Raw genomic sequence first — 12,486 nt, 5'->3', positions numbered from 1 at the left:
CCATCTTTGTCCTCTGCTGCTGGGGTAAAAGAATTGATCATCAGCTTAACCCAGAGGAGTAACACATAATGTACAAAGGAGAGATGTAATTTGCTTTATATATGCTTTTATTAGCCACTTGCTGCTAAATGTGTTGTCCTTCTGTGCTTACATAAACCAGTAAAATTTGTGAACTCTTGACCTGGTGTGGCCTGCTGTTCTCTCTGTTCAGCTGGAATCTGAATGGAGCAATGACCACTGTAATTTGCCTAAGGGTGGGAATACATTAGTGGGCAGGCAAGTGCTCCTGCTTTTAAGAGAGCCAACAGAAACAGCTGCCCTGCAGATAAGCAGGAACAGGATTCCATGATGGAACAGAAAGACAGAACAGGAGAAAATACAGCAGCAGAGAGAATGTAATACACAATATAGAGAACTGGACAGGAAGCGGAGCCTGAGCTCAAAGGGAGATTCACTGTTTATCACTACGAGGGGAGCTCTGAGCTTATATCTCCAGGTAGTCTCCAAAGATTTAACTAAGGACAGGGCCACACAAGGAGGTTAAGTTATATAGAGGCAGTGGAAGCGGAACAAGACAAGAGTAATGCAAGTCCTTGAGAAGGCATAGAAATGTGGCCTCCACAGAGTGTGTGCACAGTTGTTGATAAGAAGCCTGCAATTTCCCAGAAGGTCTCTTTTAGATTCCTAGTTATCAATCAAACTACACTATGGCTCGCTAGTCTGTGACAAGGTAGCAATTCTCTCAAGTATTGAAGCTCAGGACAGGAACCAAACCAAGAGGATAAGCACATCCATCCATTCAAAATGATTCAGGGCTATTCTATGCAAGAAACAAAGTGTGTGCCTGGATTCACTGCCAATGTGTGGAAATGAAAATTATATGAATTCTTATTTTCTCATGCTGATATGCACTTGCAGGCTGCATTGTGGAGTGATTTCCAAAGGACTATAATAGCAACAATGTAGATACCCTTTTTCACACTTATCTAGTGAACACCCCACTTTCTCCTCTCAGATGATGAAAGAAGGTACCATTCAAATCACTTCAAGGACTTTCCAGTTTCTCAAAAGTTTTATTGTTAAGTTTGAAGACTAGACGAGGTCATACTGTTTTAACATCATTCTACATAATTTAAATATATACAAAAACATTGGAACTTTACACAGGTCGCCAAGGTTGCAAAAGTCACTGTGTCTGAGATACTTCTGTACTTACTGACACATCTGAAGCCAGCTTTGAATATTATATTTCGTATGTTGTTGTATAGCACAGATACACTCATTAGTATCCTTAGTCTTCAAAACTCACACAAATTTGTATCTGTTCATTCTGAAAGAGAAAGTCAACCTAAAATTCAGAACCAGGGGTGGGTGGGTTTTTTGTTTTGTTTATGTGAGAAGCCCTTAATAGAACATAGATTATCCTAAGCCTTGTGCATTATGTTTAACTTTCCAGGCTATAAAAGTAGTAAATTAGGGAGCTATAGAAATGGGAAATCTGCCTAGAAATGACTAACAACTCTGGGGTAAACACAGATGATTTTTTTTCCACTCCTTCAGTTTTGCTGTTAGAATTAATACAAAAGTTAAGGACTGTTTCGTAATGTTTTCTCAAGAAGTTTAAAGGCTACACATCTCAAACTATTTAATTCAGTAGAGATCACTCAAGCTTGAGGGTTGCAGCTTTAAATAAACCAACATGCTGATCCTAAATACATTGTAGTAAATCTCAAAGAGCCTACTTCTGGAAATGTTCCATTAGCTTCAACATAACTATTTCAGACTAAGAAAACTGAAAATTTCTCCTTAACCGGATGTTCACTCAAACCTCATCATGTATGCATTGCAAGTAGTCTCAGGCTTGCACATACACATCCAACTCATAGAATGTTTTCTATAGCCCTTTTAGACATCCAGTGAACATACAGAGGGGGAGAATCACTATCACACAAGCTGTCCCAACTTCGACACATTTATCCAAAGGTCTGAGTATGTATACATATTTGATGAATGTATCTTCCCTCCACATGACTGAGCTCTGCAAAAAGCAGGGTCCCCTATTGCATGTATGGAGCCTGTGAATGTACCATTATATGCATTTGTGTTCAGACTTTGGGATGAACATCTAGACTCTACGGCATAGAGATCAGGAGAAGACAGCAAGACAGCAAATGTGACCTTGTTCCCTTCCATGGATTACTGAATGTCTGAAAAGGCCTATGAGCCACATGCGTTGATATAAAATACTCATACAAAAGGGTGTACGGATCACATGAACAAAGCAAAATCAGGCTCATGTGCACATTCAAATGAGGGGAGAATGTGTGCCCATGACTTGCTTCTGAGTTCATGACTTGCGAAGAGCACACATGTCAGGGCAATTTGTGAACCTGCCCCATTTATTTTTCAATCAAAACGTACAATTATGATCCACAAACCACTTGGCCTGGAGCACTGCCTCCTGAGCTTAAAACCTAGGCAATTTGTAGATCACAACGACATCCAACATATGTACAATTGTGTGGCGTTGTTCCATTTTTATTAATACGATGTAATACCTAGACTCAGGGCAGACCAAAACATGTATGTACACCACACTGTGCTTTAGTACACAATTAACCAACAGCTGGTGACTCACAGCCGAATGTGTGAACTCCCTGCATTGAAAAGTGTTGTGGTCGAGGTGCGCAGGTAATCTGAAAATGCTGTCTGAGGTGCTTGATCAGTGATGGCTTTCACACATGCCAGTCACAGAGTGACCATGAATATGTACGTGTGAGCTCATTCTTACTACAGAACACACTATACACATTGTGCACAATGACAAACAGAACAAAAAGTGTTCTATATGGGACACATTTAGAGGTCAACTGTTACCTTTAATCCAAAGGACACAATCCACTGGGAAGTTCTTCCTTTGCAAGCCTCATAGAGGGCAAAACTAGACCTGCATATATTTTTTGTTATGTAAACAGGAGCTGTGGGGAAGCCAGGGCAGCCTTAGGGCAATGAGGTGCATGTGAAGAGGGGAGTTTGGCTCTTTTTCTCCTGCCATGGTTTAGAGAAAAACCATCAGAGCTGCCATTTGCATTCCAAGGGAAGGTCCTATTGACTTCCCTTGAAATACAAATAGCAGCTTTTGAGCGGTGATTCTCATTCAGGACTGTGGAAAAGAGAGGAAGATTTCAACATAGGCTTCAATCAAGCTTCCAGAAAAATGCAACCATTGTATCCGCTTGGTTAATGTGATGTCCAGCAGTGGCGGCTGGTGGGGTAAAGGGCAGGCCAACAGTAGGTGGACCAGGTGGTGCTACAGCCAATGACAAGCAGAGTCAACTAATTCTAGTTTTGTCCCCATCCTCTTTCCTGTTGAGTTATATGAAGATATACACAAATTGAAAAAACAGGAGTTCATGCCAGCATACAAAGACACAATATATGGAAAATGCTCTGCCACTCTCAAGAATACCCTTGCGTCGGAGATAATGAAAATATATTATGAATTCTAATGTTGTACTTATTTTGATGGTTCTGCAATACCGCTTGCATGTACTGTGTGCCCTGTAATAGTGGGTACATTGTGACAAATGCATTCATTGTACTTTGCTTGCCATATATTTTGTCTTTGTATGCTGGCCTGAACCCCTGTTTTTTCAATTTGTGTATGCTCCTCTACAGCGGGTTCCTTTTGTGCAAGTTATATGAAGGCAACACTGAGAGCAGGAGGAGGAATCTGACAGGCAATGGTACCCTCTGGGCTGGTAATAGGAAGGCAGGCAGGTGGGGGCTGGCTGGAGGCAAAGAGAGGCTGGTGGGGGAGTGTGCCATTTGCCCAAATGGAATAGCTTCTGTTATTTTGGCCATGGCATGAAATACAAGGTCAGATTGTTATGCAGGCCCCATTCATTCCAGTGAGAAGAATTTCTCAGTAAATTGTGTCCATAGTTACTGAATAGATGTCAAAGGCATTTTTTTTAGTTTAATAATGTTGTGACAGGTGCAAAATGTGGCAAAAAGCCTCAAGGTGTATCTTGAAAAAGAAAGAAAGGAAAGCTTTCAGGCTCCTCTGAATAACATTGTAAAGGCCGACAGAACCGAGCAGCAGAAGGAAAAAATGCAACCCTTTCAAATAGAAGACTGAGTGACCACATTTTCAATAGGATGCTCTTTTTCGAACTATAAACTATATTACATATAAGTTAATTGCAAATCCAAGAAATATTCATTTAAATGCATTTTCTTTTTTAAAAAAGGAAAAAAAAATACTAATAAACACAGAAACATTTTATCAGAACATTCTGACTAGCAGCTCAAAGTGCTCCATTGGTGACAGCTATAGTCACTGACATGGTGTTAGCAGTAGCTGGAGTTCAAGATGGAGCCCAAACGTTACAGACCTGACGTGTCTTATTTGCAGGAACCACCTCTTATTCAGGGAAGCTGCATCCCCAAAGCATTTCTTTCAGTAAGATCTTCTGCAGAGGACCAATTGCTGACCATTACCCCGATCCATCAAAGGTGGCCTGCATTCTTTTGGGTTTGGGGCTTTCATGTGCAAAAGGGCACTGTGTATGCAATTTCCCTTGCTCGACAGTGATTCTGTAAGAAGTGCCATATAGATGCAGCACCAATCACCTGTTTAATCCCCCATCTTCCCCCATCTTTCACACACACCCAATATGACACTGCCACTACTCTTTCTGGGTGGACCACAGGTAGACCTTGGGGTTGGTACCAGTGTTTACTGTGGTGGTGCCAGGCCTCATACGATTAGGCATGCTATTCATTGAACCAGCCAAGGACTGCAAGTGCAAAATTTGGCCCCATCAAATAGGCGTATAAAAATGAGGCCCCATTGAAGTCTCGACCCACTAAAATGTCAAACAAACCACAGTTCTTTTCTCCAGCATAGGCCAATACAATTAAGAAAAACTACTCTGGAGGAAGTAGGCTGTGAATCACAGGATCTTCATAAGAGCTTAAAAGTGCAGGATTTGGGCCATTTGTAGTTAAATGCCATTTCAGTTACCATCCTTATTCTGTTAGCCATTTGCACCTTAAAGCACAGTTATGATTGACTTTCTCTTTAAAATTATTCACTACAATTGAAGACCACTCCATAGATAACATTGTTAAGAAATGTTAACACAGTTACAGACAAGACAGTAACAGTCTAGTGGCTTTTGTAATGCAGCACAAATCCAACTAAAAAACAAAGAAACCCCATAAACTTAACAGTGTTGCACAGGACCTTAACATTTCTTACACATAACTTGCTTTAACTTGATCAGATTCTCAAACTAAGGAGCTCAGAATATCCATGTCTAAGCCTTACAAAAAAAAGTGTGAACAAATGCACCTTAAGAATTAGGTGCCCTTTATCGACAGATCTCATTATTCTACTGGTTCGATGTTTTTGAGAGGCGCTTTCAAGATAGCATCCCCTGATCATTAAAGGTTTTTGTTTTTAAGCAAAGCAGATGTAATGACCATGTCCATATGTCATGCTAAATCATTGTTTAGTGTGATGTGCACAAACAGGAATAAGCTGCAGTGAGCTTTGGGTTTTCACCCTCTCCCCTATCCTATCCTCTTTCCATGTGGTCAGAAGGAGGAATTTTGAAGCTTTCACTTCTACTTTTGATTAACCACAGCTTGCTGTAACATCTAGACCTGAGGGTATGTCTTAAAATTAGCCGCAGTTAATGTTAAAACAGGCTTGCTGCTCTAGATGACACGGCAAACCATGGTTAAGCAAAAGTGGATGTGAGAACTTCTAAACTCTTCCCCTCAGGAGGAAGAGAGGAGAGAAGAGGGGAGGAGCATGTGAGTTCACGCTGCACAGTTTCATGTGATGTGTCAACGTGGCCATTATCTCCTATTGCAGAGTAGGAGTTTATGTGAAGGTTGTGATGACCTTTAAAAAATATATCAGACTTTTAAATCTTTTTCTTTTCTTTTTAAACAAGCGTATCGATTCCTTACTGTAAAATTATAGGATGACTAAGTATTTATTAAGGTCATAGAGCCCATCTTTATATCTCCATTTTTTTTTCTTTTAATGATAATGGAATTTAATAAAAAAAAATACTTAGCATGATGTGTTAATGAGACACAACCAAGAAAAAAAATATCTACCACAGTATGTTATGAAATTAAAAATGAAAATGAGCACAACTTGAAGGTTTTAAGTAATAAGAAGACACTCAAGAATTATAAAAGAAATGGACAGAATACCAATACCTTATTAAAATGAAAGTGCTTTGCAATATTTGTTAGGACTACCATTTACCAGGAACTCCTTCTGCACAACGAAGGAGTTTTACACAAGATAAATTCCTTCTATTAAATCCTGGCCGTGTTTTCATACACATTTGTCACAGCTTGGGTTGCACTGACCCAGATGGTGGTCGGGCAGAGTCAGAAATGGAGAGCCATTTACACAGTGCTCTGCCAGCACCTTTGTGTACTTATTCCAATGGCAACAGCATCTCATATCTTGCTTGGCCAGGGATTGGCATGGGCTACTGTTTCTCTGGGAAAACTGCATACATGGCTTTCTAGCATTGACTGATGTGCGCTGCATCCTAGGTCCATTCAAATGAAGCTACAGCCATCTTGACAATTTCAAATGGAAGATCTTAGTCACAGAGGTCAATGCGCAAGAGAACTGGATTTATGGCTAATTCAGGTTATCAACTGAAGAGGGTGTTATTAGGTAATAGGCTAATCACTAACGATGAGTAATAAGGTCACCTCTTGAGATATTTGCTTCCTCTGAAGGGATCTGTTCTGATGTATAAGCAAGACCCATTAGCGATAGCTGACCTGTGATAAACAGTTCACACCACAGCTATGATGCAGCAGCTGCGGTTGCCACATGACCCCATGGAGTTACTTGGGAAAACACTTCAGAAACCTTTTTACCCCATTCAGTAATCCCAGCTCTTCCTTCAATAGTGATAGCAAGCTCTGCCAGCACTGAGGCTGCAAATGATAAGAAAACTGAATGCCTGAAGTAGGAATACTGTGGTGTTTGACTGACTCCTGTATGTGGCTTATCTTTCTGAATGCATGCACACTGCTTGATCCATCAGGGCAGTATGTACTCCATTCTCTGTTATCAGGGCACTGCATGATCCACATTTTAAAAAATAATTAAAATTCTACAATCCAACTTCTATACCCTTTCCAGTCATGGGGAGGTGATGGAACTATGGTGGGCACTGAAATTCCAACCTCTGGAGATTGCAGCAGCTGCTGGCAAGATACTTTCGATCATATTTAAGAGCTATAAACATTCTCATTTTGAAATGAAGGCTGCCATTCCCAGAAAGCTGAATTCATCACCCAATAATGAGTTCTTTGCTCTCCCTCCAATTTCTTTCCTGAAGGCTCATAGCATACACTCAGCCCTGCTTATTATCACTGATGATTGGCACCTGCCCCGTATCTGAATCCAATTCCCCCACTTCCTTCCTCTCTCTGTTTTTGCAACACTGCCACTTGCGTATCCTACAAGACTTGTCTTCTCCAGTCAGAGGGCCTGAAGAATCCTTGCAGAGCTGATGGTTAAAATAATGTTAAGATATAATATTATATGACCACTCAGCCTCAGGTTTCATCCTTCCACACATATTTCTGAAGCTTGGGGACAGTGCTGTAGTTGAGTTGCTCCTCAGAACGAGGATACATAGTCCATATGTTTCGGCATGCACCTCTAGATCTCACAATGACTCTTGCCCATTGAGTCATAGGAAGCATCTCAGAGAAGCCATCTCCTAGGCAGCTCCATGAGGCAACTACCATGCATGAAAATGCAGGATCATATGAATGCCCGCTTTGTAGCATTCATGTGTGCCTCCCTCCCGGCTACAGTTACTTAAGCTTTGAATTTGGTCCATGATCTTTCATCTCAGCATCCCTTAGAAAGAAAATGCAAGCTGAATTCACTGACAAAATCATTAACTTCATAATATACTGATAGCAGATTTTGTTCCATAAAATTCAGGTTGGCTCATTGAAAAGAAACAGAAGCAGTTAATGTGATCAAACATAAAAGACAGTGACGATGCCCACAGTGTGCTAAATGGGAAGCAAAACATGTGGAAATGAAACCCTAGGGTGGGTGGACTCGGCTGTTTGTAAAGGAAATTACAAAAGGTAGTTTGTGACACCAGGAGGACTGCAGACCACAGAGATCACTTCCAAAAAAAGTGTCATTAATCTTGACAATGCTTGATAGGCACAAGGGAAACAATCAAATGCAGTCATCCCCGAGAAAAACTTATTGCTAAAGCTGCAGTATCACTTTTTGCAAGTGAGATGACCATGTGGGTTTGGAAACAATGAATCAGCCTGTTCCTTCTCAAGTCACAAGTGAACTCGGTCACGCCACTTTCATCTTCCTTGTAAAAAGGATGCTGCTTCTTACTCCTAACGATATTTCAGCCAGCATGAAATAACTCAGAAAAAAAACCCTTAAAAGGTAAATTCCACATCAAAACAGAGCAATAACTGGAACTAAGCTTTAAAAGGACCCAAAGAAAACCCCCAACTCAGATTTGGACCATTTTAAGGGCAGGCTTAGACCTCCTTACAAAAGACAGTTAGCGGCCTACCAGAAAGTGAGCACTTGTTCATGAAAAACCCATTCAACTTCCTACAGGTTTTGCACAGTTTCTTCTATGGAGATATTTTTTTTAGGAATATCAAGAGTTGTGCGGAAAAGTGAAGATCCTCGTCAGTCCTCCTCTGTACAGCCCAAGAGCTCTGACCGTAAAGTGATCCTGCCGTACCATGACCAAGGGAGGATCCTTATGTGCCGTGCATAGATTGGGGGGTCAATGACGTTCTTTCTGTGGGTGTCGTTATCAAAGTTGCCCTGGAAAACCTGAAAAGTGACCAAGAAGAACCAGTGATAGCAAAATAGTACAAAAGAAACCAGGCAGAGTGGGGAGATGGAGGTTAGAGAGCACCGTGAAAAACAACAAAGATAGACAGATATGTGCTACCATCAGAAAGTCAGGTTGCCTGACTCAGGAAAGAATTATGTTTTATATATGGATATTACTGGGAATGCTTGGTGTTCCAGAAAAACAACAACCTACCAATGGCTACAATTCCTAAATCCAGTTCCTGACGAGTAAACCCTATTGAACTTACGACTCAGCTACATTCGTAAAGATAAAGCGCTCTATATGCGTTATAACTCTGTGGCACCAGATGTTGCTATGGAGTCCCGCGGGATTTCCCTGTAAGAAGTTTACAATGCATTTAACTGAATCGTTGGTTGTTGTTTTTTATGTGTCTAAATTCAGCCTTAGGGTGGCTTCCTTCTCTGTAAACAGGTTTTAGGATCAAACTACAATATGATCCATCATTACCCAATACAGGGTTTCACAAATGTCAGAGCTCATGAACCCCTTGATGAGTTTATAAAGGTACTGACCCAAACCCAAATTATTAGGAATGTAAATGAAATAAAGCCAAGAATATCAACCTATAATCAGGATTTATTAATCAATCGCCTTTACTAGGAATCATAAAATGTAAAAAAAACACAGTAAAACCAAAGGAAAATAACACCATATCACTCTGCACATGCCCATGCCCTTTATTTCTGAAGCTCATAGCTCCCAATTAAATTTTCTTCCATGATACCCTATTAACTTGTTTTTCCACTCTAAGACCTTTCTGACCTCTTTCAACCCCTAGGACTTTATTCAACCCCTGCACAATCCCATCAACACAGGGGATCAATACTGACCACTCTGGGAGACCCTGACCTAAAAATGATGCCATTAATTTCATTAATAGCAGTGGCTTTCCAACCATATTGCTCAAAACATTCACTAACAAGGTACAGGCTGTTTAAAGAAGTGCACCATTGTGTTTTGCTCTTATGAGCTATCAAGCACTGCTCCTGTTAAGGGTATTGTTGAAACTAACACCATCATTTAGTCTAGTAATACCAGGGTTGGGGAGGATGAGAAGAAGTGAGAGGTGAGAGGGAAAGCAAGACACACACCTAGAAAATACTTCAATTGTGCAATGTGCACCTCCCTGCTGCAAAAAGCATTACTATTGATGACATTAAAATATCTGTTATTGATATGTTTGTGTACCGTTTGGCAGACCAGAAAATAAGGAGAAAATTCTTTCAAGCACTTTTTAAATGCCAAGATTATTTGGAATGCAGGATTAAAAAAAAAATAATCTCACACATGCAGCTTGGAGATACATCATTTTTATTTAAAAGGTCATTAATGAATAAAATGCCACCTGTGCCAAGCAAACTGTCAGCTACCATGGTAACAGTTCCGAGTAAGCCTGGCTAAATGCAGAAGTTAAAATGATGTGCAAGGCATATTTGTTTTAGGATTTATTTCCTTGGGGTAAGTGTTTGTTTGGTGCTTGCCCGATGCATGTTTATTTTATAGTGCATGTAGAGCAGTGTTGTGGCACCATAAGGCCATTTTGGCCAAGCCACACCCAGCCTGCCCTACACATGATGTCATATATGATGTCAGGTGTGGGGAAGATCAAGGCGAGGCTTGGACAAAAGAGGCTTTGCAGGCATTACTGCCCACCTGATTGGCGGTGCCCGCAAAGCCACTTTCCAGCATTTTCCAAGAGCCAACCAACAGGTGATTGTTGGCGCTTGGGAAGCAACTGGGCTCAGGGATTTCCCAGTGTCAACAATGCCTTCCCCCCAGTTTGTGTTACCTACTGCTGGCAAGCAGTATTCTCTTAAGACTGAAATTGCAATGTGTTTGTCATCAGGAAAATGAAAGTGACTGTTCTAACACATCCATAGGCTACAGCCCTGTGCTCCAGGCTGCCATGCCCTTGCCTTGCAAAGCAGCACATTATAAGCTTTTACATAGCACCTTGTTACTCGATTGCTTGATCTGGAAACAGCATGTAGCAGCAGTGATTTTTTATTTTACAGGGAAACAAATTAAGAGAACAAGGAGAGAGAGAGCTGGTTGCCAATCACCCCATAGGGCAACCATACCATCAGCCTGTTCAAAGTGGCAGGTACAAAGGCTGCTTCTCATTGGACTTGAGTAAGAAAAAAAATAAAAGCAATAGGGAAATCTAAAATATTGCATTTAATATAACAAAACACAGCTCTAACAGTATGGGGCATACGAATGTAGGAAGAGCCCTGCTGGATCAAGCCAAAGGCTTATTCAGTCCAATATCCTGTTCTCACAGCAGCCAACCAGATGGACCTGAGGAAAGCAGTGCTCGTCCCACTTTTGGGATCTCTACCATGTTGAGCTGTACAATTGGTGTAGCACCTCAGTGGTTCTAGTGTGTACATTTATGTTTTAATTCTATTTTTGTCTCTGTCATTTAAAGCTAAGGAGTATGCAGCAGCTAGGAAGAAGCGGGAGGGAGGGAAACAAAAAACAACATTTTCTTTATAGACAGATTCTCCTCAATTGACAAGAAAATCCTGGGGAACTCAGTCTTTTTAATCCTCTTGCCATAAGATTTTTTTAAAATGTTTTTGAACAATAGCTGTAGGATGCAATTAAGCTGTCTTCTTTGCAGTATTTACCAGGAATTCCAACAGAGCAAAGACCATTTTTTTCCTAGACAACATATGTGAAAAATCCTGCAAACACAACATTATTAATATCCTCAAGGTAAATAACTTCTCCTTAGCAACTGGCTAGTGCAAGCCTGAGCCATTGTTTTCCCCATCTTCAAGGTTGCATGGTAGACTAGAGAAAAAACAAAGTTTTTTCATCAGCCTACTTTGATGTAAAGCAATCTTTGTAATTATTCTTTATATAGTAGTAAGGAATGGATAGATCAATCAATCTATTTTTGGTCTGTGTCAGTTTCACATGTGTTCATTCATGAGTCCATCCCATCATGTTTCCACATTAAAGTACGATTTCACCCTGAAAAAATATCTATATGAATTAATATTTAAATATGTATACTTTTATACCAATGCACACATTTCTAAATTGTTCTTATCCCCAAATATGGATTCTGGTACACTTCTTGAACTGAGAACTGTTATCACAAAATCCAGGAAAGTATCTGAAGCATTATTGCATTCGAATATTGTCTTATTAGTCCAGGAAGTGCAAATTAGGTTGCTTCACTTAAAACAGTAGCAACACACTTGGTGAGGCAGATTTGCAGAACTGCTCTCCTGACCTGGTTATGCTTATGGATGTATTGTTATGCATGCTTTCCCCTAATGTGTACATTTGTTGGTTGAAAAGCTACTCTGCTAAATTCAGAGAAGTGTTTATTTCGAAAGATAGCTATGCTTCTGTTTGCATAATGTTTTGGGAAGGGAGAATTAGGTGGGTTCCCAGTGTGGATTGCAAACCAAACCAAATTTCTCATCCCTTCCCTTCTTTCCACATGCAAAGGATGCAGAAAAGTGGAGCTACTCTTGTTTCCTGCACTTTGCAGGATACTGTAGAACAGGGTGTTCTCACAAAGCACATC

At 40.5% G+C, this 12,486-nt stretch overlaps 1 protein-coding gene across 1 annotated transcript in view; it reads right to left on the bottom strand.

Annotated features, from left to right (window-relative positions):
* Positions 1-1,053: 1,053 nt before the first annotated feature.
* Positions 1,054-12,486, bottom strand: part of EDIL3 (EGF like and discoidin domains 3) — a 235,807-nt gene continuing 224,374 nt past the window's right edge. The window contains exon 11 of the mRNA XM_028748436.2: positions 1,054-8,893. Coding sequence (XP_028604269.1) covers positions 8,744-8,893 — 150 coding nt within the window. The 3' untranslated portion in view covers positions 1,054-8,743. The remainder of the gene's footprint in view (positions 8,894-12,486) is intronic.

This window comes from Podarcis muralis, chromosome 11 (genome assembly GCF_964188315.1).
Source record: "Podarcis muralis chromosome 11, rPodMur119.hap1.1, whole genome shotgun sequence".
In the NCBI taxonomy this organism is placed as follows: Eukaryota; Metazoa; Chordata; class Lepidosauria; order Squamata; family Lacertidae; genus Podarcis; species Podarcis muralis.
This window is presented reverse-complemented; position numbering and strand designations above follow the sequence as displayed.